Consider the following 22060-nt stretch of genomic DNA (forward strand, 5'->3'; position numbering starts at 1 on the left):
GTAGTCTGGTACGGGCTTTAAACAAAACATATGTAGAAAATTCCGACATGTTATCACATTCGTTATTATTAGCTTCGTATTCATCTAAATCAATCCTCTTCCTCTCTGCAACAAAGAAATATATAAATTATTCATTCACTAATATAAATTGCATATAATAAGCAATATAATTCATACTTCTTTGCAATTCTTTGTACTGCAAAATATCTGATGAAACGATTGCAAACTTTTTTTGTTAGGAGAAAGGATTCTTGAGGATTAGAAATTTTTCCGTTTTGCTTCCGTTCCGTTTTAGTTCCGTGCTTTGGGGAACTAACCCATCAAAACCGGAACGAAATTAAAGCGGAGTTACTCTGATTGGCTACCTTCCACCATATCTCTTTTTCGTAACTGTTCCGGGTATCTATTATGGAATTCGTCGAAATCGATTCCGATCGAATTTATTCTGTTATTTCCTAGATTTCTATTGTCTTTTCTAAGGGAAACGGAATTATTCCGATCGGAATCGATTCCGACGAGTTCCATGATAGGTACCCCGTTTCGTACTCCATCGGGATGCACCCTAATAAGGGATGTGTTCCGATATTGGGGAGTTTTTGCAATACAGTCTCTCAGATACGGTAAACGTAAATCATGAATGCTATTGATCGTGCACATTGCGACGGTATTTCTGAGCGAATAACATTCACGATTTACGTTTACCGTATCTGAGGGACGGTATTGCAAAAACTCTCTATTAAGCCAGCGGCACACGGTGTTTGTTTTCGTGCTGAATAGCTTGCTGGATAAAAATACTGCGTTCTGATTGGTGAATTTCCATCCATCTTCGGAAATGTACCAATCACAACGCAATATTTTCATCCAGCAAGCAATCCAACACGAAAACAAGCATCGTGTGCCGCTGGCTTTACAAAAACTCCCTATTTTCTTGTACTTTGAGTACAGAAAATGCGACATAAAGTACAGGCTACTTTAACCGGAAATATACCGTTGTTGGATATATCTTACCTCCCTTAGGTTTGCACGTGGAACGTCGTTGTACGAACTGGTTCAGCGCTGGTCAGTTTTGCTTGATATAAATTGATCATCTCGACCAGGACAACAATTTATCATGGTAAATAGATAATTTAACATTAGAAGACATTTTGAGAATTTATTTTTCTTTAGTAGTAGTAATAATATATTTGCAATATATTGGAGAAATCACCTTGAATACTAGATTAGGTTAGATATTGTCACATCAGGATGCTCTCAGTTTCAATTGAAATTTTCCATATGAATATTATGGTAATGTGGTTTAATGCTTTTCGTATTCCATAGGCGAGTACCAAGGTTGATAATCCTGAAAAACCAGGTCAGGAAGTCGCCCCGATTCATCGAATTAGAATTACGCTTACGTCGCGTAATGTTCGTTCCCTCGAGAAAGGTAATATGGATTTGAAAAATAATCATCTTTATTAGATATTAAGACAAAACTCGTTCACAAACTAAAACTTGTTCCAATTTTAGTGAAAGGTTTAACGTAATAAAGATCTTAATATTTTCTTTTCCTATTTCAGTATGCTCGGAATTGATCAATGGGGCCAAGAAGCAGAAACTGAAGGTTAAAGGACCCGTTCGCATGCCTACTAAAGTTTTGAGAATAACAACTCGTAAAACACCTTGTGGTGAAGGTTCGAAGACATGGGATCGGTTCCAGATGCGAATTCACAAAAGAGTTATTGATTTGTATTCACCATCAGAGATTGTGAAACAAATCACGAGCATTTCCATTGAGCCTGGTGTAGAGGTAGAGGTGACGATTGCTAACGAATAGATAATTTTTATTGAAACTGTAAAGATGTTTTAATAAAAATGTAAAAGAACTATAAGTATTTTTTTATCAGAATACCACAAAAGCAATATTGGATATAAAATAATTTAAAACAGCATTTGAAGTATCTTATATTAAGAGCATAAGAATGTCCTTGTTTATTACACATTAAATTGGTAAAAAATTCCGAATCTATGGAAATTACAATAAATCTTTAATTTTTTAAATTAAATTTTTAATATCTTATATTAGACTGAATATATGTGATGACGAGATTCATTAAAGTAACTGTTAATGAATAAAACCGTGTAAATATCTGGCTGTCAATTAAATTTATATTTTATTTGTGTATATATATATATATATGTGTATATATATATATATATTTATAAATTTTCAATTTTCTTCTTGTGACACGTCTCTGAATTTGTCATTCTGTTCAGCTCCTTCGCCACCACTAAAATCACCATCTATTCCTTCCACTTCTTCTTCATCATCATCACCAGCAACTTCTGCATTTTCTAGTTCAGCTCGTTCCATTTGTCGCGCCAATTCTGCTTCATCTGTAGCAGTGACTACTTTTGGCTAAAATATTAAAAGAAAAATAAATTACCATTTGGCATACAAAGCAGACAGACATATTTATTCATGATACTTACTGCCATTTGAATGTTGAATACACCTCCGAGCGACGTAATCTTATCTCGGATTACTTCGATCGCGTCATTTAATGCTTTCAGGCCATCTTGTTTTTCCGGGGTCGATGTCGTCATAACTAAAATATGATACAATAGAATATTGTAATTTTGAATAAAATATATGAGAAATAAAATTTGTACATATATATATATATATATATATATACCATATAAGGGTGGAGCAATTAAGTTAATTTTGATAGGAAGTTCTTCAGTAGAGAGAGCCAAGCCAGATTTCAATGCAGCTTTAACAGCATCAATTCCTTCATAACCATAACATGCTACTTCTACATCAGCTCTGATTTTCACTGCTTGGGAGGTAAGTTTCCGTTTAATATTATTTAATAACACTTCCTTTGTATGCTCATCAAGACCACATTCTGCTAAAATGGAAGGATCCCTAAAATTTGACAGATTCAGAAATGTTATTGTATATACGTTCACATACACAGATATATTTAATTAATATAATTATTTCTAAATGTTCTGACCACTTTATATCATGCAATTTTTAATTTCCCTTACAATACTGATTGTTTGAAGAAATCATAAGCGGATGCTTTTTGTTTTTTGTATTTCTCCTCAAAGTACCACGCTGTTTTCTGATACAGTTCTTCTAATTGATCATCACTATCATAGTGTAGCAATTCTGCCACATGTCTCAAAATTGAGTTAACAGCTTTAGCTTTAGCATATCTTTCTGTGCACTTCTCCACATCCTCAGCAGATACACGACGTTTACTCAGATCAATGTAACCTGAAATTCATAATTTACATATAAACAAATTATATACAAGCAAGTTGAATTATATAGATCCATTTATATATTACCTTTTTCTTTATCTACTCGAATAACTACAACTGGTTCAGTTTTGCCTACTCTAATAAGTTTATTGATAGATCTAATACGTCTCCTAGACAATTCAGAAAGCAATATCATGCCCTCAATGTTGTTATATTCCAATAGATGTACATAAGCACCCATTTCAGCTATACTGCGTACATTTACCATTACTACATCTTCTACTTCTGGATACTTCTCTTTGTAAAATCGACATGACAGCACCATGTTTGCTGGGAATATACAAAGCCTTATGTTAACATATTGATATGTAGTATTGGAAACAATACTATAAACATTTAATATAGAGAATATACATGTTATTTAAAAGTATACAGATGGCAATTGCAAAAGATAGAAAGAAGCTCACTTCTTGAGGTATTTATGTATAAAAATAAGATCTTTATAGGTTAACTCACTAGGTTAGTATTTTGAAGGTTGGGAGGAAATAATGGTACTATAACGATAATCGTCTAAATAAGTATAATTTAGTAACAATTAAGTCTTCCGTTTATCTTACAACGACTGAGTACATATAAAAACGTATGAATCTGCACGTGACTAATCAGTAATAAACCATGCGCAACTATATCCTTGTTTTAATTAACGTACCGGTGGTAGTAATTGTGAAAGTACATATGTGGTCTGTTCTTTTTAGCTGCACTGAGGAACTAGTGCAATAAGTTAGAATGAGACAACTATATTTTTTCTCACTTTAACTTATTGCAACAGTTCAGTAGTGCAGCTAAAACGAACAGACCAACAGGCTGCGTTCCTATATTCACTGCTAATACTCAAAATATATAGTTTGTGTCACATATACTATAGATTTTCAGTGTTGACAGTGGCTGCGTTCCGATATTCACTGCCAGTACTGAAAATATATAGAAAATATATTTTGTGTCACGTATATTATAGATTTTCAATGCTAACAGTAAATATCGGAACGCAGCCAGTGAATATCGGAACACAACCTATGGCAAGAGCCATATTTGTTCCGGAAATTTTGGTTCTAGTTATAAAGTTGGTAAGCCTTGAACTAACTTATAGCAAATTCGGGCCATTTTCCTGCGAGAAATGCTGTTACCCAAAAAGATTTTATGAGCTAAGAATTATCTAAGATGTTGTAGATAATAAAGCCAATAAAACACTAGTTTTTTTCCGTCAAGATTGCAAGAAGTGCAAGATAATACAAACAAAATGAGCAGATATAATTATTATATAAGTTTGATAAAAAAGTTCAAAATTATTTTTTTATTAATTTAATAGTCATTTATTTTTAAACTTTATGTCCAATTTGTCGATGTACGTAATGCACTTACAATTATTAATTTGTTAGATATAATTATTTGTTAGATATAATTATTAATTTGTTAGATATAATTACGAATCATGTTTGTTTCATTTCTCTATTCCAAGATAAATTTAAATTACTCGCAAAAGAAAATCACTTGTAGAAAAAAATTATAAACTTTTAAAAAACATTGAAACATATATATGAAAATTTATATATTACTTACCAGGTATTGCCTTTTCTGATTATCATTTATTCAGATCGATACGGTAGGGCTTGTTTGATTAAAACTTCTCGAAAAATATCGCGGATGTGTAAAAATAGATCGATGAATGGATCGCCTTAAAAAATTACTCTTTTCAATGTGATATTCGTATATTACTAAAAGGATGGAAAAAAAATCGTAGAGAACGAAAGAAAACTTTGATTTGTGTTATATCGTTTTATTTCAATAAAAGAATATTATAAAATATTGATAAAAACTTATGCATTGATCTAATATTTTGAAATTTCTCAAACTTATGGGGATTCGAAAAGGAGTCAAAAGAAAAATGGAAATATCCATAATTAACAATTCTATCTTTGCTTCCATAATTCTAAGAGAAATTCCATAATTTTAAGATAAGAGAAATATCGTAGTCATTGTTTAATTTATTTTGTTAAACATTAACTAAAAAAAGAAAATTAGAAGAGGACGGCAAATTTTTACGAAAAATTTGATTTTTCTAATCAAACAAGTTGATTCCATTGATTCTACATTTTTTTAATATTTCAACAGATATTTTTTTCGTAATGTATTAATATTTAAATTTTTTAAAAGTGTGACAATTAATATTAAATGGACGAAATTATTGCCTCAATAAGAAATTCTCTAATTTAATAACAATCCTCTAATTCAATAACAAACATTCTATGGGAAAACAGGTATTGCTGTATCAAACATGAATGACTATGAATTTAAAAACAAAGTCTTATTTATGTATAAACAATAATATTCTATTTTCATGCATACTATTAACTCTTACTTACATGTATAATAATTAAGTATTAGATTTTTTATATTTATATGCATGAAATATCTTTTGTTAAAATTTTGTACATTTCAGAATTAATAAGTTTAACTTGTCACAATAAATTTTTTACTAGAACCAATACACCAGATTATATAATTTCTTTTTAATATGATTTACAAATTTTGCTATTGCCTTCATATTTACATTCGAAAAAGACTGATATATGAAATACATATAAGGTTGTACAAAGTGTATTCCAAAAATTAATTAAAATGAAATTATGTAACACAAATCGTTGATGTCGAAAATTTATCAACTAAAACCTGAAACAATAAAATGTACATCAAATGCATAATTAGAAAAAAAAAGAATATATATGTAACAAACAATACTAAAAAAATAAATTAATAAAGATTTAATAACTTAAAATATATATTTTGTTTCCGAATGATTTAAACATTTTTTTTTCTCAATCATCGGTCTTATTTCAAATTACACAGAGAAAAAAATGTTTAAGCTGTTTTAAAATCATATGTAGGTTAATTGTGACAAGATTTTTATATAACAAGAAGCTCCATATTAAACATTAAATCCTTAATTTAAAGTATCAGCTTGCAAATATCTACTTTTTTTAATATCTTAAATCTTATATATAAAGATATGGATAGCAACAGTATTTATTTTTGAATATTTGAATAGTTAACCGTAATGTAACTTGTATTTGTATTAAACTTCTAAAAAATTGGTTATTTCAAATGAAATCCAAGAAGAAAAAGACTTTCGTATATCATGATTTGTATTCCGTCAGTCGTAAACTCTTAGTATGTACTTCAAAAGCTCTTGTAGACTATATATATAGACCTCGCATAAAATACAAGTGATTAGCCAACATCACGAATTTCAACTTTATATCTTACCCTCCTTAATGTTTTATCCAAGTAATCACACTTGGATTAAGATCTTCGTGTTACTTTCTTAGGATCTTTAGATGATTCTCGTTTGTTGAGCCCGATTTCTGAAACAAGAACAAAATGTTAATTTCGATTGTATTACATGTTGCGTTTTATCTTCAACATTGCATGTACGTATGCCTCTTACTCACCATTCGCTATAGCAGCCACATCATCTGCATTCAACGTTTCGTATTGTAATAAGGCTTCCGCTAGTTGTTTGTGCTCCTTCGCGTGAGCTTTCAAAATCGCTTTCGCTCGCTCATATGATTCCTAAGAAGAAGGTGATTAAAAGACAAGTCGATTAATTGTAGCAAAATTAACCGATAAATTCAGTAAAATGCAATTAATAAACATCTGATTTAGAAGAAAGACTATAAGAGAAAAAGAGTATAAATACTCAATATGTTCTCAATTGATTTATATGAAACTAAAACAGAAAGAAGTCCTTCGTGAAAATTATATCTGATTTTTAACGTAGAAACGATAAATTTACCTGCAAAAGCTGTTTCACTTCGTTGTCAATAGTCTCATTCGTACTGGGCGCGTACGTATTTTCATTACTAAACAACTTCTTATTTTCTAATATTGATCTAAATCCAACTTTCTCTGACATTCCGTAATTCTTCACCATAGTTTCCGCGATTTTCGTCGCCTCCTGGAAAAAAATTTGTTCACGTAATTTAAATATTTTTATCAAAACTCTTGTAAAAGATAATACAATAAAACTGAAACTATATTATGAAATAGAATTCAAAGACGAAAAACGTACAGCCAAATCAGAAGAAGCTCCGGTTGTTACTTTCTCTGGTCCGAATATTATCTCTTCTGCTGCTCTACCGCCCATCATCGCGTCCATATTAGCTAGCAACTGGGACTTTGTAACATGATAAACGTCCTTCTCATGCATGTAAGAAGTCTAAGACAGATAAGAATAAAATTCGTAAATTAAAAATCATGAAATTAAGTACAACTTACACAAAAACAACCAAACTCAATTATATAATAGAAAAAGAAATTAAAAATAATTCTATAAGATATATAAGTACAATTGTATATACAAAGCAAATCAATAGTACTAATGTAACAAATAATTATAACTAAATTGTAATTAGCTACATACGTGACCTAATGACGGTCCTCGTGGCACGATAGTAACTTTATGAAGCGGCGTAGCATCTTTTGTGAAAAATGCTACTAGAGCATGTCCTGCTTCGTGATACGCCGTAATACGATTAACTTCTTCGTCGCGCAATTTTAGTTTGCCTTCAGGACCCATTAAAACTTTATCTCTAGCATATTCCAGATGTTTCATAGTTACATATTCCGCCTCATCAATTGCTGCGCGTAACGCAGCTTGATTTATCTATAATATATTCATATACTATATATGACATTTATTATGAACTTTATCAAGACAGCATTATACAAGATAACGTAGTATTTCTTACCATATTTTCAAGATCAGCTCCCGTGAAACCCGTGGTGCATCGTGCTAGATAAACGGTATCAACGTCGTGTGTTAATATCTTGGCCAGATAAAGGTCCAGTATCTCCTTGCGGCCAGAGTAATCAGGTTTGTTGACGTAAATTTCAACGTCAAAGCGACCAGGGCGCATCAGCGCCTTATCAAGATCCTTACGTCTATTCGTGGCACCGAGAACTATGACACCTTCGTTTTGGCGGAAACTTATAAAAGGAAAATTACAAAAAGAAAACTTTTAACTAAATATATTCAAATAACGGTTGTAAATAGTAAATTATCATAAATAACAATTGTAAAATTGATAAAAATATATATATAAACTCTCTTACCCATCCATTTCAGAAAGCAATTGATTGATCGTCTGATTTGCGTAAGGGTGAAGGACGGAATTTGTTCTCTTCGCACCCACGGAGTCAATCTCATCGATGAACACAACACATGGCGTTTTTTCCTTTGCCGCTCCTGTGTACAGAATACGATATTGAGGTGATTCGGGATAACTGCGCGGTCGTAAATTATTTGAAAAGAAAAATCTCGCACGATTTCACGATATTTCATAACTTTGCCAGTAAAGATGATTATACTTGTTACTCACTAAACAAATCTCGAACACGTCGAGCACCTTGACCAACCAGGATCTCATCAAATTCAGGACCTGCCACATGGAAAAACGGTACACCAGCTTCTCCAGCGACTGCGCGCGCCAATAATGTTTTTCCTGTTCCCGGTGGACCGACTAACAATACTCCTTTTGGCAATTTTCCACCTAAGGCGGAAAATTTTCCAGGATTCTTCAAAAATTCCACCACATTCAAGAGCTCTTGTTTCGCTTCGTCCACCTGTAATATTTATTGGCTTGTTTATTATTACTTCCACATGTATTTTTATGTATCATCAACCATATAGGAGATAATTGTTTCACAAATAATCTAGCTAAACAAAAAATGTGTGAAGAGTAACATTTTATTATTTACCCCTTTAACATCGTTAAAAGTAACATGGATGTCTTCGGGGTCGATTTCGATTCTGTGACTCATAGGAAGCTTGAATATCCCACTTCCTGGATAGGAAACTATAATATAAATAATACACATAAATACAAATAATAAAACGATTTATGTGAAGTTTCCAACATAGCATATGCTTTATACAGTAATCTTTATACGTACGATAAATCCAGAGTAAAAAGATAACTGTGGAGAAAATTAATATATTTTGCAAAACTTTCAACCACATTGTTCGACCTCGCATCTGACGCTGCAGTCCGGATTCGTAGCCTTCTACAAAGGCAACTTTTATCCTTTTCTGTTCGTCCACTGTTGCCTCAGTATTGTTGAAGACCTGTTTCAGTTTTTCATAATCCGAATTTTTCGACTCGTGCATCAAATTCTACAACATAAAATCTATTAGCATAAAATTTATCTCAAAGATTTTCTACGATCGCAACATTCCAATAAAATATTGATTCTTATTGTACTTTTACGTGAGTTTACAAATTATTAGAATAAAATATATGTTATACCAGTTGAATATTAGTCAGACCAAGCCACTTCTTTATCCTGCTTATAAATGTCGGATTTTGTTCTAGTTCCATTTTTATGCTACGTTGGGACTTGAAGGTCCGAATTTGCGTATTATTATGTGGTGTTTTGGCATACCACGTATGTAACAGTCTACGTTGCTTTGATGCTAAGTGAGTGACAGATAAGATAATGGGTTTTTGCAATGAATGATTTGGAAAGCCTTGTTTGTTTGCAGTAAAGCTTAGGCCAGATAAATAAGACATTTTCCATTTATTATTTTCTTCCAAAGGTCTTCTAAATAAATTAAGGGCTACATTATCCAGCATTATGCACATCCTATTTCCTTTTATTTTCAACGAAGTTAAAGTAGTTAATGGAACTACTTCTAGCATCTGTGAACAACTCCTTGTTGCCTAAAATTAATTATAAGAGCAGTTTAGATACACTGAAATAAGAATCAATTTGAAATACAGGTTGATGTTATATTTGTAAAAAAAAATTATATATAAAATAATATATTAAAATAATTAATAGTAAAAAATTATTATTTCCTAATATATTTTTTCTTCTTTAGGCTTTTTAATATGTTCAAAAATTCTCAATTCTTAATTTTAAAACAATTCAATACATAATAAATTTTCCACACAAGGCCAACAAACATTGCAGATTGCACTTTAGCTGAAACTCCATTTATACACAAAATATTTCTCTAATCCTCATTATAATTTTTATATTTTATCGAATTAAGAAATATAATTTAGAAAAAAATTTATTTTAGAAATTATACCTCTTCCAGGCTATCTGGACAAATATTATCCATAGTTTTATGTTCATCTTGTTTCTTAACTTGGGTCGAGTATGATGTTCTAGGAGTTATTGCCAATGTCAGCTGTGTTAGATGGTATAACACCTAAAAGTCCAAAGTCAGTTAAGTACTTAAATCATCAAGTTATACGGATGATTTCCTCTCAGTTTAGAGAAAGTAAGAAATAGAGCAAATGTAAAGTGTACATGATGATTAGGAGCTGAAATATTTTTATGCTTTTTCAAGGACAATAAAATATATGCATATTGTTTAAAATATATACGAGATATGAATAACAAAGGTTACTGATGCAATTGCAAGATGTCGTAAGTACAAACCTGATTGTGAGATTGAAGAGTAATCATAATCTCAAGTTTGGTAACTTCGAAGTCGAGATAACTGCGTAATTTAACAGAAATTGCAAACGATCGTAGAAAATAATCACGTGAAACCAACAACGTCCTGTAAAAACGATCGACGGTCTATCGATTGTCTGGATCGTTCTACGTAGGTCTTCAGCCGCAAATTGATCGATCAGGTCTGACAGATTAGTGCGGCTGTAATCAGATTAACTGATCACTTGTCAATTTATCAAAGTATCGGACAATTTTTTAATCCGCAACAGTGAACTGTGTTTTGAACGTGGTGCCAATTAATGGTTAGCCGTCAAAGGTGAAAGATGTTAATCCGACGTAGATTTGTCGACATGGATGCTGTTTCACGCAGGTATCAGCAATGCGATTAAAATGCCATCTTATGCATCGATCGAGGAACTTCGTTAGCGATCTTGCACTCCGCGAACTAGTACAGAAAGTGCAGGTGAACGCTTCTATTAGCTGATGAAACGTCCACTCGGCGCCACTATCTAGAGAAGTGCGGCCAGTTTCCTTCAATCTGTGGTCGTGTGTGTCGTCGTGTGCGATGTTTGTGTAGTAGGTTACGTTGCGCTCTCTCGGGCGAAATGACGTTTTGTCGCTTGTAAATATCGCTCGCGCGCGAACGAGTAACGAGAGCCGTTGCGGCCCCGACCTGTTGGCAATCCCCGAGACATCGCGAATGATCCGCACGTGAGTCCACTACGTAGTCCGTTGTTAATTCAGTCGCGCGCAGCAGCGAAATCGTCGTGTCCCACGCGCCGCGCGACCGAGCGCGCGGTGATTGAGGTTATGACAAGTGAGTCGAGTTGAGGTCGCGACGTGTTGTGTAGCTCTCTCGCGCATCGCGCACCTGATGTTTACCGTCGGACCGTCGTTCTTCCGGCGCAGCGAAGGTAAATCGCAACTGCCAGTCCGTGATCGGCATCGACGTGGCGCTACCTCGCACGCGTCCCAAGACCGCGACGCCGTCGTCGCCACCGCCGCCGCACGTTCCCGTGGGCCTCGCGTACCCTAACCTCTTTCTTCTCGCCCGCTGTCACTCGGTTGCGTTGTTGTCCCTCGTGCTTGTTTTGTCTGCAACCTGCCTGCGACTTATACACAGGTATTTTCGGGTCTTTTTCTCTTTCTCTTTCTTTCGTCATACTTTTGTGTTTCCCTACATTCCCTATGCAAACCGGCGATGCGTGCCGCCGTGTGGATACCATTTGATTGTAGGATCGTGGTGGTTGCGTCTTGCTTGTTTATCACTTCTTCCCGCCGATGTATTTCCCGGAACACGTCGATTGTAGATGAGATACGCAATTAATTAGCCTCATCGAGCACGGCGGAATTCCATTCGGCTTTCCTTTTGTCACAAATGTTCGTATAAGAAGTGTAGGTGATTGCGACGATAGAGATTCAATGATGCGTTAATATAGTATGATTGTGAATCAATTGTTAGTAGTTGTTATTATTTAATTGCCTGTTTGTCTTGAAGATACAATAAATCATTTTGAATGAAATATTTTTCTCGTTGTTTCTTGGCATATTTTAGAATGTGTGGAAAGAAACTGCTTGATGGAAGGGTTGGTGATGTGTGCATCGTATAACAGCACAACAATTATTGGGAAAAATGTGGCATAATATGGTGCAGTTTAATAGAAAACTTAACTTTGACATTTCACATTATTTTTAACACTGTTTTCAATTGTGATGTATAAGAACAGTTTTGAAAGATGTTTGAGTTTGTGGTTTAATTAATACTATAATCAAAATGCTTATTATAAATATTGTAAATGTATATACCATTTTCACAAATTTAGAGTGCAAATGCCTATAAATAGCTTAATCTATATTTCACAAATTTGTGGTAATGAAAAATATTGGTTGCAAAAATAAAATGCAAATAGTTGATATGTTAAGTTGATATATTGAAATTTTGATTTAAACAAAAGTAAAGTTTGGTTGATATATATGAAAGAATCTGTAGGTATATACATATCTCATGTAAAATTATAGATTTGTTTTAGATATATTTATTTAGTCTCTTTTTCTTTTAGGAGTATGTCAGGATATATATTTTCTTTTAAACGTTTTAAACATAGAAGCGTTTTAAACATAGAAAATCTAACTAAAACAAATAGATCTCATTACTAATGAAGCATTTTTATAGATATACATTTGCCTTTCTTGCTAATTTGATGATTTATTGATAATATACAATCGTAATCACATGATTCTCATTAGTTGTAAACATAATATAAAAATTGATATGAATCTATTCTTTTCTCAACATAATTTAATGATTACAAATAGTTATTAAACAATTTAACATTATATGTTGTTATCAACAATATATTGTTTACTCAAATAGATAGTAAATATGAAGGGATATATTTCAGAATATGAACGATTATTACCGCATCAGATATGACATTAATTGGTACCAGTAATCAGAAACTACAATGAGTGGTTTAACCATTTGTTTGGAAGATGCGTACCAGCAGGCTCAGGTGCGTAGAAGAATATTTTTTTATGAGTTGCAACATGATGTCGGTATTACCAGAATTTTATTCTTACGAATATTCATGAAATACCTATCTGTTGTATCATTCACACAGGATATGATTAACCAAGCACCCAGATATTGGCTGAAGAATGTTCAGGGTCAGAATTCATTGGCCTTAACACCCGACAAGTCTCTATCCTCTCAAAAAAAGGAACAGAGTCACTCTAGACATAGTATTCATGCCAAACTTACGAGACTCTATTTTGAAGAGCTTGCTAAGGTTCCTCATGCAACTCCAGATTCAGTTTTGGTAGGTCTATTTTTCAAGAATAATTTTAAGAATAATTTAATGTCATTGAACATTTGTATTTTTTTTTTTTTTTTGAGAAGAAATGTTTGGTCAATATACCATGCATATCTGTGCACAAGAGCTGTTGTTATATTAAAATTTTACTTTAAATGCTATACAGAATAATCTTGAAAATGAGTGCGATCTTTTGGGGCTGTTAGTGCGGAGAGAAGGGTTACACACGTTAATCGTTAATCTCTATGCTGGTAATAAAGGATACTCATTAGCTGTAAGAAATAGGTAAGAATTTATTTGTTTTTAGATATCTTTCTGTTATATTTCTGAAATATTTGTATATGTTAAATAGTACTTAACACTTTAAACCTGGTGTTAATAATGAACTATCGTGACAATTAGTTAAGTTATAATTAAGTTAGCAAAAATTTTGTAATAAGAGCTATATTAAAGATTTAAACTTTTTGTTTAGTGATAACCTATTATTTAATATAAACATTATAATATAAATATCTTTATGTTGAAGAAATATAATATGCTGCTTAGTACTAGATTTGTGAAACATTGAATATTAAACTTGGTTTAAAATGTTTAATATTTATGTTAGAGCACTAGAAATAAGAGATTTGCATTTTATATGTTAATCCATTAATAATCAATTCTATTTTTGGGGTAAAATTTTGTTATAAATGAAGAGATTAATAATACTTTTTCTTCTCGATAGCGATAAGGGGAACCAATACGATAAAAATTCACTAGCAGAGACTCAGCTCATGGGTTACGAACAGGGTGAACTGCTTTCATGCATAGATAATGGCCAGTTGCCAGCTATGTTAGCAGAACAACTGGAATCCAATCATTCACATTTATTTTATGACGGCTGCATAGTAGCCGAAGTCCGAGATTATCGAAAGGCGTGTTCTTATAATAAAGCTGATGTTCATCATAAAGCTGAGGTATATCATAACAGAGCTGAAATTCATCATGTACTTCTTAAACCAACAACACAGGTGAGATTCCGTGAGATTTTAGTGGGAGAAATAAAAGTAAGAATCTCTCTCGTGAAATGTACTTGTTAAATAAATTTGAACACAAAGACACTGTTGTATCGATATATTTTTTCATTCAGTGACAATTTTTCAATTTCTGTTTTAGGAAAATTAGTTTAATAATTTCATGTAAAATTCATTTGAAATAGATGAAGATATATTTTTTATATTGACTTCAAAGTTTTATATAATACTTATATGTATCTTATTTATAGTTACCTTTATCTTATTTATAGTTTATTCTGCAACATTGTGTTATTATTTATTGTGTTTTTTTAAGAATCAATCTTTGTTTACATATACATTATTTAATATGAGTGATTTAAGTTAAATATTGAAAATTATCAATTATGCAGAGTATACTTTCGGACGTGTCAACACTTACAAGTGATGGAGATTGGAGCCATGAGGAACGATTAATACTGGAGTCACATCTGCTGGCAGCTACCCAAGGACCTCTATGTTTGGATCCAAATCCTATTCCTACCTTAGCTAGTACAAGAGTTAAACAGTCTAAATCATTGTTTACAGATCCTCAACTTATACGACAAGCCAAAAAGTTTTCTCAGGTAAAACTTTTAATTCAAGACACTTACTTCATTAAAATTAGACTTAATTATTTATATATTTCATTAATGCTGTCTATAGTATTTCAGAAACGATCGCAATAAAATGAAAAGTCTAGCTGCAAGCAATATTTTAAATAATATAAATATTCTATATATATATATAATTTTCTCTCAAAATAACTACTGTTTTTTCTTGAAAAAAGGTATATATCTTTGTTTGTTGCTAGGCTTTCGGTCGCAGCAATTTCAGAAATTTCATTTCGTCAATATGTATACATTGTTGCACTGCTTGCTATGCGTCACGTCTAATTTGCGCAACAACGATAATAAATATCATAAGGAACTCTTTGCTGTTTGATATCAGGTTACGGTGAATCGAAAAAGAAAATTGGAGCAGATGATACAATCAGAAGGACCGACGATACAGGACTTCATGCAGAAAATACGTGCGAAAAGAGGAATGACAAGCACTGCCTGTGTAGCGCCTTCTATTACAAACCCTCCTCTGCTTCCACCGAATACACCAGTCGATGTTTTAAGGTTTTTACCAGAACATATTTTGTATCTTGTAAACTATCTCTTTAATTTCTATAATAATTATGTTACTAAGATTTAGTTACGTTACTAATCAATAATGGATCAATTAGATTGGCGAAAGCATACGAGCGGCCACGAGAAACAAAAGACTGTTCGCCACAAGTTATAGAAGAATATATATTAGAGGCTCCAGGGAGTCAAGGTGAACTGGATCATATAAAGCTCTCAATTCTGCAGAGACCTTCTACTTCTGAGTACCTGGGAGAGCTTTATATGGATAAGAATCATCGGGAAGGAGAGAAGAATGGTTCTTCTTGTCGGTGAGCATTCAGTTATTAATTAGAATATTATTAATGTTGTTATGACTGAATAATATAATTAGTAATATTTATATTTATATCTTTAGTGGAATGATTGTTTTAACAGTAATCTCGTTTTTCTATCTAGGTTTACCTTAGGTACCAGAGCTGTGGCCAATCATTATTATCAACAGTTTAAAGAAATATTTACGGAAGAAGGTAGAAAAAATGTGGTAATAAAGCATCTTGTACCTGGGCAAGTACCACGTACATGTACTCCGGTTATGCAACGGGTACATCAACAGGTGTGTGGTCCATTTTTCTCTATACCTCTTTATCTTATTATTTATCTTATTCCATTTTATTTGGCTGTATTTTCTTAGGTGCAACAGGCAAAAGCGGCGCAATTGGTGGCTCAACAGTTACAGCAAACTCAATCCCAACATGTAGCACAGCAGGTTAGTTGACTTATCAGTTTGTTGCTTTTGCAAATTGTACAGAACGAGTTTCGATTTAAAACAAAACACTCAAATATCTTTGTTGAATTTGAGAGTATAAACTGAGAACAATGTGAATCGATTACGAATGGCTCGTATGAACGACTAGTAAGTTTTTTCACACATTTTTTCAGATTCTGTCGCGGGCTCAAGGGCAATTAAACACTTTAGCAGGCCAAGTAGCATCGAAAGCTATGACAGAAGCTACCACTTCTGTACAAAACAACTTGCCATACGTGGACACTACGAATATGCCGCAAATCACTTCTCAGAACGACGTTACCACTTTGAGCTCGGGACAATCCCTCACCAATGGTGGGCCAAACGCGTCGACCTCCGTGCAAATTGATAATTCTTCATTGGCGGTAGCAGATAACACCTGCAACGGCCCTGGTTTCTTGGTCTTTCAAAAGTCATCCAATACTATTAATAATGCAACACCCAATAGTGTTCCAGTCTTAGTAAGTTTTCTTTGTATTTCACGATAGATGCTGACTAATTTTAGACACTAACTGTTCACTTAAAAGTATATTAATCCTTTAAAAATTTGCAGCAGGCACAATTGCAAGCGGGAACACAAAATTGTATAAATGAAACCGCCAACCAGAACCAAAATGAGCCGCCATTCAAGAAGCATACAAATAATCCGGCGATAAGCGCTCTCGTTACTTCCCTTATGAATTCCGCGCAACAGTTCCAGCAACAAGCTGCAGGTTTGCGAACCATTTTACAATGTAAAATTTGTATGATAAGAGGGTAGAAATATTTCATTTGGTTTCACACACAAACATGAAATATACATGCATTTTTTATTTTTACAAACTATAATCGTATAATTGATGTCGAAATAAATATTATACTCATATTTATATGCAACCAGTTAAGGTATTTTTACCTTTTCAAATTAGAATTATTTTCGTACTATGCAGTTTAAGCAAACGCAAATTCTTATCTTGTTTTTATTTGCAATTTTAAATGCACGTTCATAACTTCATAATTAATATTTTATATATTACTCTATTTTACAGCTAACGCCGCAGCTGCAGCTATGAATAACAATAATGCGCAAACTTCGAACAAGTCTAATAATGCTGCGATTCTTAGTCTATTAAATAGCACTCCTGCGAACATAACTCCGCAGAAGCTTCAACCCCGAAGGATCTCTCTCAATACTTCCATCCCACCTCGAGTTATTAGTCATGGCAATGTGATTAATGTGCCCAACACTACTGGCCAAGTACGTACAGTGAACAAAATACATTCAATACCTTGATTTAAATATGTATCCTATAAAATAGATAAAAGAAATAAAAATTTTATTCGACAAAACTTTATATTAGTATTATCAAGTTAAGAGTTAATACATTGATAAATTCTACTTGGTTAACTTATTTAAGATCCTTTTAGATAGGATTAAAATCTGTCTGGTAAAATTTGTCTAAATTAATCGTTTGCTCGATTGTCGTTGTAGGTACGAGTGAGCCTAAGTTCCGCTTTGTCAGGTCAGCTAAGTTCCAAGCAGCAACATGTGAAAGCGACTGCAGTGAGACTCGCACGAGTCCAGGATGTACCCACGTCGACGCTTGGCTTATCAATGCCGGGACTCTCGGCTTTGCTTGCTGGTATAGTTAAAAAAAATAATTAAGAGAAAAAGAATCCATATTATATGTACCATAACTCGAATCTCACATGTGTGATTCCTTAAAATGTAAGGTACACCATCGGCGGACAATCCGATACCCGGGATGAATCCCGCTTCGTCGTTGCTCGAACGACTCACCGCTTCTTCAAGTCAGAGCAGTCAACCAGCGAGTCCGATGACTAGTCCGTCACCAACGGGTAACGTGAATCTGCAGGGCGTAAACCTCACTAGTCTGCCGAACTCTATCAACGGTCTGCAAAACGTTCAGGTCCATAGACATTTATATTTGAATAATTAGAGCAATAGAGCAATAGAGCAATAGAGCAGAGTTGTCTAATTTTTGTATTAACGTTATAAACATATATGTGCTCATAAGATGATATAAATGATATAAAAAAGCAATCTAATCGAAATAATCGCTCGCTTTCATCTAGTTAGACGACTCTGCAAAAAAGACTGAGACATAATATGATGCATCTTGTATGACAGGTGTCGTTCCCTGGCTTGTCACAGCCCATCACGATGTCGTTAAACGTATCGGCGACGACCGGTGGCAGCGTTACGCCCACCGGAGTTATCGTCTCCCTGCCTATATCGTCCGCTACGAATACCTGCACGACAGTTTCAAGTGTTGGTATTACACACTATCGACATATATAAATAACTCTTAAATGACAAATTCAATCAGATTAATTTAGGTTTGATTAATTTGATATTTTATATAATTATAGTAAACTTTATTGAATAATAATACCTTGATATTTTAACTTTCAGGAGCTAGTTACTCTATTGTATTTTATCTTATGAGATATCGTTGAAACTTCATTCTATTTCAGATGGTTCCTGCTACTGTCGTGACAACGGCCATCGCTGGAAGCACGCCAACAGTAGTAATCGCCAATCCTGCCAATGCTCATTTATCTTTACCGATTGGTAAGATATCCGAAATAGGTACGGAAACGTTTAATACTTTTGCATAATAACTAATTTTAGTTTTGTAATAAAATAATTTTAACTGAGAGAAAGAAAACAAATGGTACCAAGAAATACAAAGTGTTATCAAAGGAAATAACTTGATATCAAATAATAAATTTGTTTCTTTTAAAGTTCTAGTAAACATTTTATAATACTTTTTCTCATATAAGAAATTTAATCTTTTTCTAATGATGCACTTTTATATTCTTCACTAAGAATTGGATTTTCTTTTTAATTCTTCAATGTGTAATATATGTTGTAATATCTTTCTGTTTAGTTTGTTGTTATAGGTAAAGTATATTTAAATATTTCATAAAATATATTGTGTATGTTTCAGCCCACGCCCAAATAATAGCATCTGGCGTAAAAGGACTATCACAACAGAATATAAGGAATAATAATGCAGTGACTCTTGCGCAGGTATTTCTTTCTAATTCTTTGAATGTTATAAATTTTTTTATCTATTATTACATTACGTGAGATATTGCATCACATATAGTGTTCATAGAATATATGTAAAATTGTACATAAAATTGTCTTATATTATTCATTATTTTCAAATGTAAATTTGCAAGATGCAACCATAACAATAATGTTACATTTTTTCAGGGAGGACAAGCAATCCAACTTATTGGATCTCAAAGGCCGCGACTTAATAATATGCCTCGTCAAGTACAATCGAATCAAGTTAAGTCAGCTGTTTTATCGAATCAGTTGGTGACGGTTGCTAAGACAGTAACTGCAAGTCAGCTGATATTGTCTGGTAACAAACAAGTATTAGCTCCCATAATGGGTAAGTTTTTATCTCATATCTAGTCAAATTTATAATGAAAATATATTCCGAAGAAAGAAGATTTAACATTATACGAGTAAACTTGTATGTATGTCTTGTAGCCGCGACGAAGCCTGTGCTTATGGCGTCACAAACGACGCCTTCTTCCCAAGTAGTACCTGTTAATAAACAAACTCTATTGACGAAATCCTTGCACGCTAGGACTTCTACTGGCCAATGTAATCAGCAGACGCAAAGTCTCGGAGTAACTACTCTGTCGCAACAACAAGTACGTATACATTATTTTATTAAGATTCAATTGAGAGATCTGTGAATAGATTTTTTTATTGAATAATATTTCTCTTACTGAATGACTTGAAAAAAAGATAAAATCCAAAATATATTGCCAAATTGCTTTGCTTATCATATTCTTGCTGAAACGTATTTTTCTACTTATATAAGAAATATTGCCTTTGTCTACAAATTATTATTATTATTGATTTTATTATACTTAATTCTTGAATTAATTTCCTTTTCCTAATTTTTATTTCAATTTTACACAGCTCCAACAGTTACAACAATGTCTGGCTGCGCAGCATAAGGTCGCCGTTGCGACAGGAAGTTCTCAAAGTAGGACTCACATTGAAGCTCAGAGAAATTCCACGTCTGCTCCCGGAGAGGATCCCGCCTGAATATGTTCAAAACGATGATAATGTTAACGATCATGCTATGGCAAAATAATTGGAGCCCGCCTAAAAGCAATATAATGAGGCATTTGTACATTGTGTTAAGATTGGATTCAAAACTTTATGTTTTTGCATGCGGAAATTTTAAATATAGATCGTCTCTGCACTACACTAAATTACAAGGATATTTCAATTCTTACGGAACTCTGTTCTCCATATATTAATAGGAGGAACATATTTTAAAGAAGAAACAGTATGGTATATAATATTTATCATGATCATGTGCAATAAAGTCATTTTTGCTACATAAATTTCCGCCTTAAAATGTTACTTTAGGGGAGGTTTCAATTATTGTATATATAACTTATACACATACAATACGATTTGTTTTATATTAAAAGTATAATAAATATTCCAATTTTTATTGATCTTTACCCCTTTTTCATACCGTGCAATTAGAATTTCATATTCTATATGATATTCTATAATATAAAATCTATATTTTGAATCTGTTCTTGAAAACAATATCGATATTTCAATATTTTATTTTTTGGTTTTTAGTTACATTTATAGTATATTTAGTTACATTTATATTCTCTTTTACGTCTTTACAATGCAATTTATATAATGTTCATATTCTAATTATGAAATTCTCATATATCACGGTATAAATTTATTCTCCAATTTGTATTTGCATCACAACAGAATTTGCATATATAAATATGATCTTGCTTTGTTTTCTATTGTTCGCTCCAATTTATTATTAATATAATAGATCGGTATTAATTGATATTAACCTATATTTGGATATTTTCATATGTACATGTGTGCACAGTTTTATTTGCAACATGTCATATAAAAAAAAGTATATATTAAATGTATAATAGATAGTACAAATTTTTTGTACTTTAACTTTGTATAAATGCAGACTAAAGAAACGTCTCTGCGTGAAACTAAAAAGTTTGTTAAAAAAAAGTACATATACTTACCCTTTTAGAAATTAACGCATTAAGTGCCAAGTTACTTTGAGGATCTCTTTTTAATTATTTGGTATATTATGTGTGATCAATTCTACTTATATATATATATATATATCATACATCGTATAAATGAATACTGCGAAGTTTTCCAAACTTTATGTAATTACGATGCATGCGTTTTCCGAAGAACAAAATTACAAAAATGATATGTAACAAAAGTTCCTTTATTTATTGAATATCACGCATTAATGTGGCACGTAATGTGTTAGCGTTTTTAATCATGTATAACAAAATAGATTATCTACATATGTATAAATATCTGACATCTCGCGAAGTATAAAAATGTAGATAACAATATCTGAAAAATATCAGAAAAATAAATATTTCGTTAATACTTATCACATAATGTTAGTATCTTAATTTATGTTTATTAAAGTAAATGTTTCTCATGTTTTTTTTGTC

The 22060-nt window shown here is 32.5% G+C and overlaps 4 protein-coding genes across 7 annotated transcripts; 2 read left to right on the plus strand and 2 right to left on the minus strand.

Annotated features, from left to right (window-relative positions):
• Window positions 1–948: 948 nt before the first annotated feature.
• RpS20 (ribosomal protein S20) lies at window positions 949–1866 on the plus strand. The gene is made up of 3 exons (XM_011138548.3): window positions 949–1114; window positions 1321–1426; window positions 1560–1866. The coding sequence occupies exons 1-3, from the start codon at window positions 1112–1114 to the stop codon at window positions 1814–1816; spliced, it is 366 nt and encodes a 121-aa protein (XP_011136850.1). The 5' UTR covers window positions 949–1111; the 3' UTR covers window positions 1817–1866.
• A 65-nt stretch (window positions 1867–1931) lies between these two features.
• On the minus strand, window positions 1932–4069 carry eIF2alpha (eukaryotic translation initiation factor 2 subunit alpha). Of its 2 annotated transcripts, none has more exons than XM_011138570.3 (6): window positions 3965–4069; window positions 3343–3585; window positions 3037–3268; window positions 2679–2911; window positions 2473–2588; window positions 1932–2398 (listed from the first exon to the last, which is right to left on the minus strand). In XM_011138570.3, exons 2-6 carry the CDS (start codon window positions 3578–3580, stop codon window positions 2210–2212), a joined length of 1008 nt encoding a protein of 335 aa, XP_011136872.1. In that variant the 5' UTR covers window positions 3581–3585; window positions 3965–4069; the 3' UTR covers window positions 1932–2209. The 2 variants fall into 2 exon arrangements, with proteins under 2 accessions (XP_011136872.1, XP_011136864.1); XM_011138562.3 differs by lacking the exon at window positions 3965–4069 and adding an exon at window positions 3772–3955.
• A 1738-nt stretch (window positions 4070–5807) lies between these two features.
• YME1L (ATP-dependent zinc metalloprotease YME1L) lies at window positions 5808–10788 on the minus strand. Its single transcript, XM_011138583.3, has 14 exons — window positions 10762–10788; window positions 10406–10528; window positions 9618–10031; window positions 9265–9484; window positions 9070–9167; window positions 8691–8934; window positions 8425–8557; window positions 8061–8298; window positions 7733–7975; window positions 7382–7528; window positions 7106–7267; window positions 6762–6882; window positions 6577–6674; window positions 5808–5982 (listed from the first exon to the last, which is right to left on the minus strand). Exons 1-13 carry the CDS (start codon window positions 10786–10788, stop codon window positions 6613–6615), a joined length of 2232 nt encoding a protein of 743 aa, XP_011136885.1. The 3' UTR covers window positions 5808–5982; window positions 6577–6612.
• A 280-nt stretch (window positions 10789–11068) lies between these two features.
• LOC105181674 (transcription factor SPT20 homolog) lies at window positions 11069–20657 on the plus strand. 3 transcript variants are annotated; one of them, XM_011138609.3, is made up of 21 exons: window positions 11069–11902; window positions 13182–13292; window positions 13401–13598; window positions 13759–13877; window positions 14317–14602; window positions 14998–15210; window positions 15575–15750; window positions 15858–16067; window positions 16195–16351; window positions 16430–16504; window positions 16678–17004; window positions 17097–17256; window positions 17572–17780; window positions 18015–18165; window positions 18257–18453; window positions 18675–18815; window positions 19022–19136; window positions 19498–19580; window positions 19770–19953; window positions 20055–20221; window positions 20496–20657. In XM_011138609.3, the coding sequence occupies exons 2-21, from the start codon at window positions 13245–13247 to the stop codon at window positions 20622–20624; spliced, it is 3345 nt and encodes a 1114-aa protein (XP_011136911.1). In that variant the 5' UTR covers window positions 11069–11902; window positions 13182–13244; the 3' UTR covers window positions 20625–20657. The 3 variants fall into 3 exon arrangements, with proteins under 3 accessions (XP_011136911.1, XP_011136897.1, XP_011136900.1); XM_011138595.3 differs by having other exon boundaries at window positions 11069–11693; XM_011138598.3 differs by having other exon boundaries at window positions 11069–11490.
• The last annotated feature ends 1403 nt before the right edge of the window (window positions 20658–22060 follow it).

The sequence above is a fragment of the Harpegnathos saltator genome, unplaced genomic scaffold, assembly GCF_003227715.2.
Source record: "Harpegnathos saltator strain DR-91 unplaced genomic scaffold, Hsal_v8.6 scaffold337, whole genome shotgun sequence".
NCBI classification, from domain to species: domain Eukaryota; kingdom Metazoa; phylum Arthropoda; class Insecta; order Hymenoptera; family Formicidae; genus Harpegnathos; species Harpegnathos saltator.

Excerpts from the sequence above, each read along its gene's own strand:
- RpS20 (XM_011138548.3), top strand. Across the intron at positions 1,427-1,559 it reads TGTTCGTTCCCTCGAGAAAG|TATGCTCGGAATTGATCAAT; the intron begins GTAATATGGATT and ends TTCCTATTTCAG.
- eIF2alpha (XM_011138570.3), bottom strand. The coding sequence starts at position 3,580 with ATGGTGCTGTCATGTCGATTTTACAAAGAGAAGTATCCAGAAGTAGAA. Across the intron at positions 3,269-3,342 it reads TCGAGTAGATAAAGAAAAAG|GTTACATTGATCTGAGTAAA; the intron begins GTAATATATAAA and ends TATGAATTTCAG. Across the intron at positions 2,912-3,036 it reads TTCTTCAAACAATCAGTATT|GGATCCTTCCATTTTAGCAG; the intron begins GTAAGGGAAATT and ends GTCAAATTTTAG.
- YME1L (XM_011138583.3), bottom strand. The coding sequence starts at position 10,788 with ATGATTACTCTTCAATCTCACAATCAG. Across the intron at positions 10,529-10,761 it reads CTCTTCAATCTCACAATCAG|GTGTTATACCATCTAACACA; the intron begins GTTTGTACTTAC and ends TTGGACTTTTAG. Across the intron at positions 10,032-10,405 it reads GTCCAGATAGCCTGGAAGAG|GCAACAAGGAGTTGTTCACA; the intron begins GTATAATTTCTA and ends AATTAATTTTAG.
- LOC105181674 (XM_011138609.3), top strand. The coding sequence starts at position 13,245 with ATGAGTGGTTTAACCATTTGTTTGGAAGATGCGTACCAGCAGGCTCAG. Across the intron at positions 18,166-18,256 it reads ACTCTCGGCTTTGCTTGCTG|GTACACCATCGGCGGACAAT; the intron begins GTATAGTTAAAA and ends TTAAAATGTAAG. Across the intron at positions 20,222-20,495 it reads CTACTCTGTCGCAACAACAA|CTCCAACAGTTACAACAATG; the intron begins GTACGTATACAT and ends AATTTTACACAG.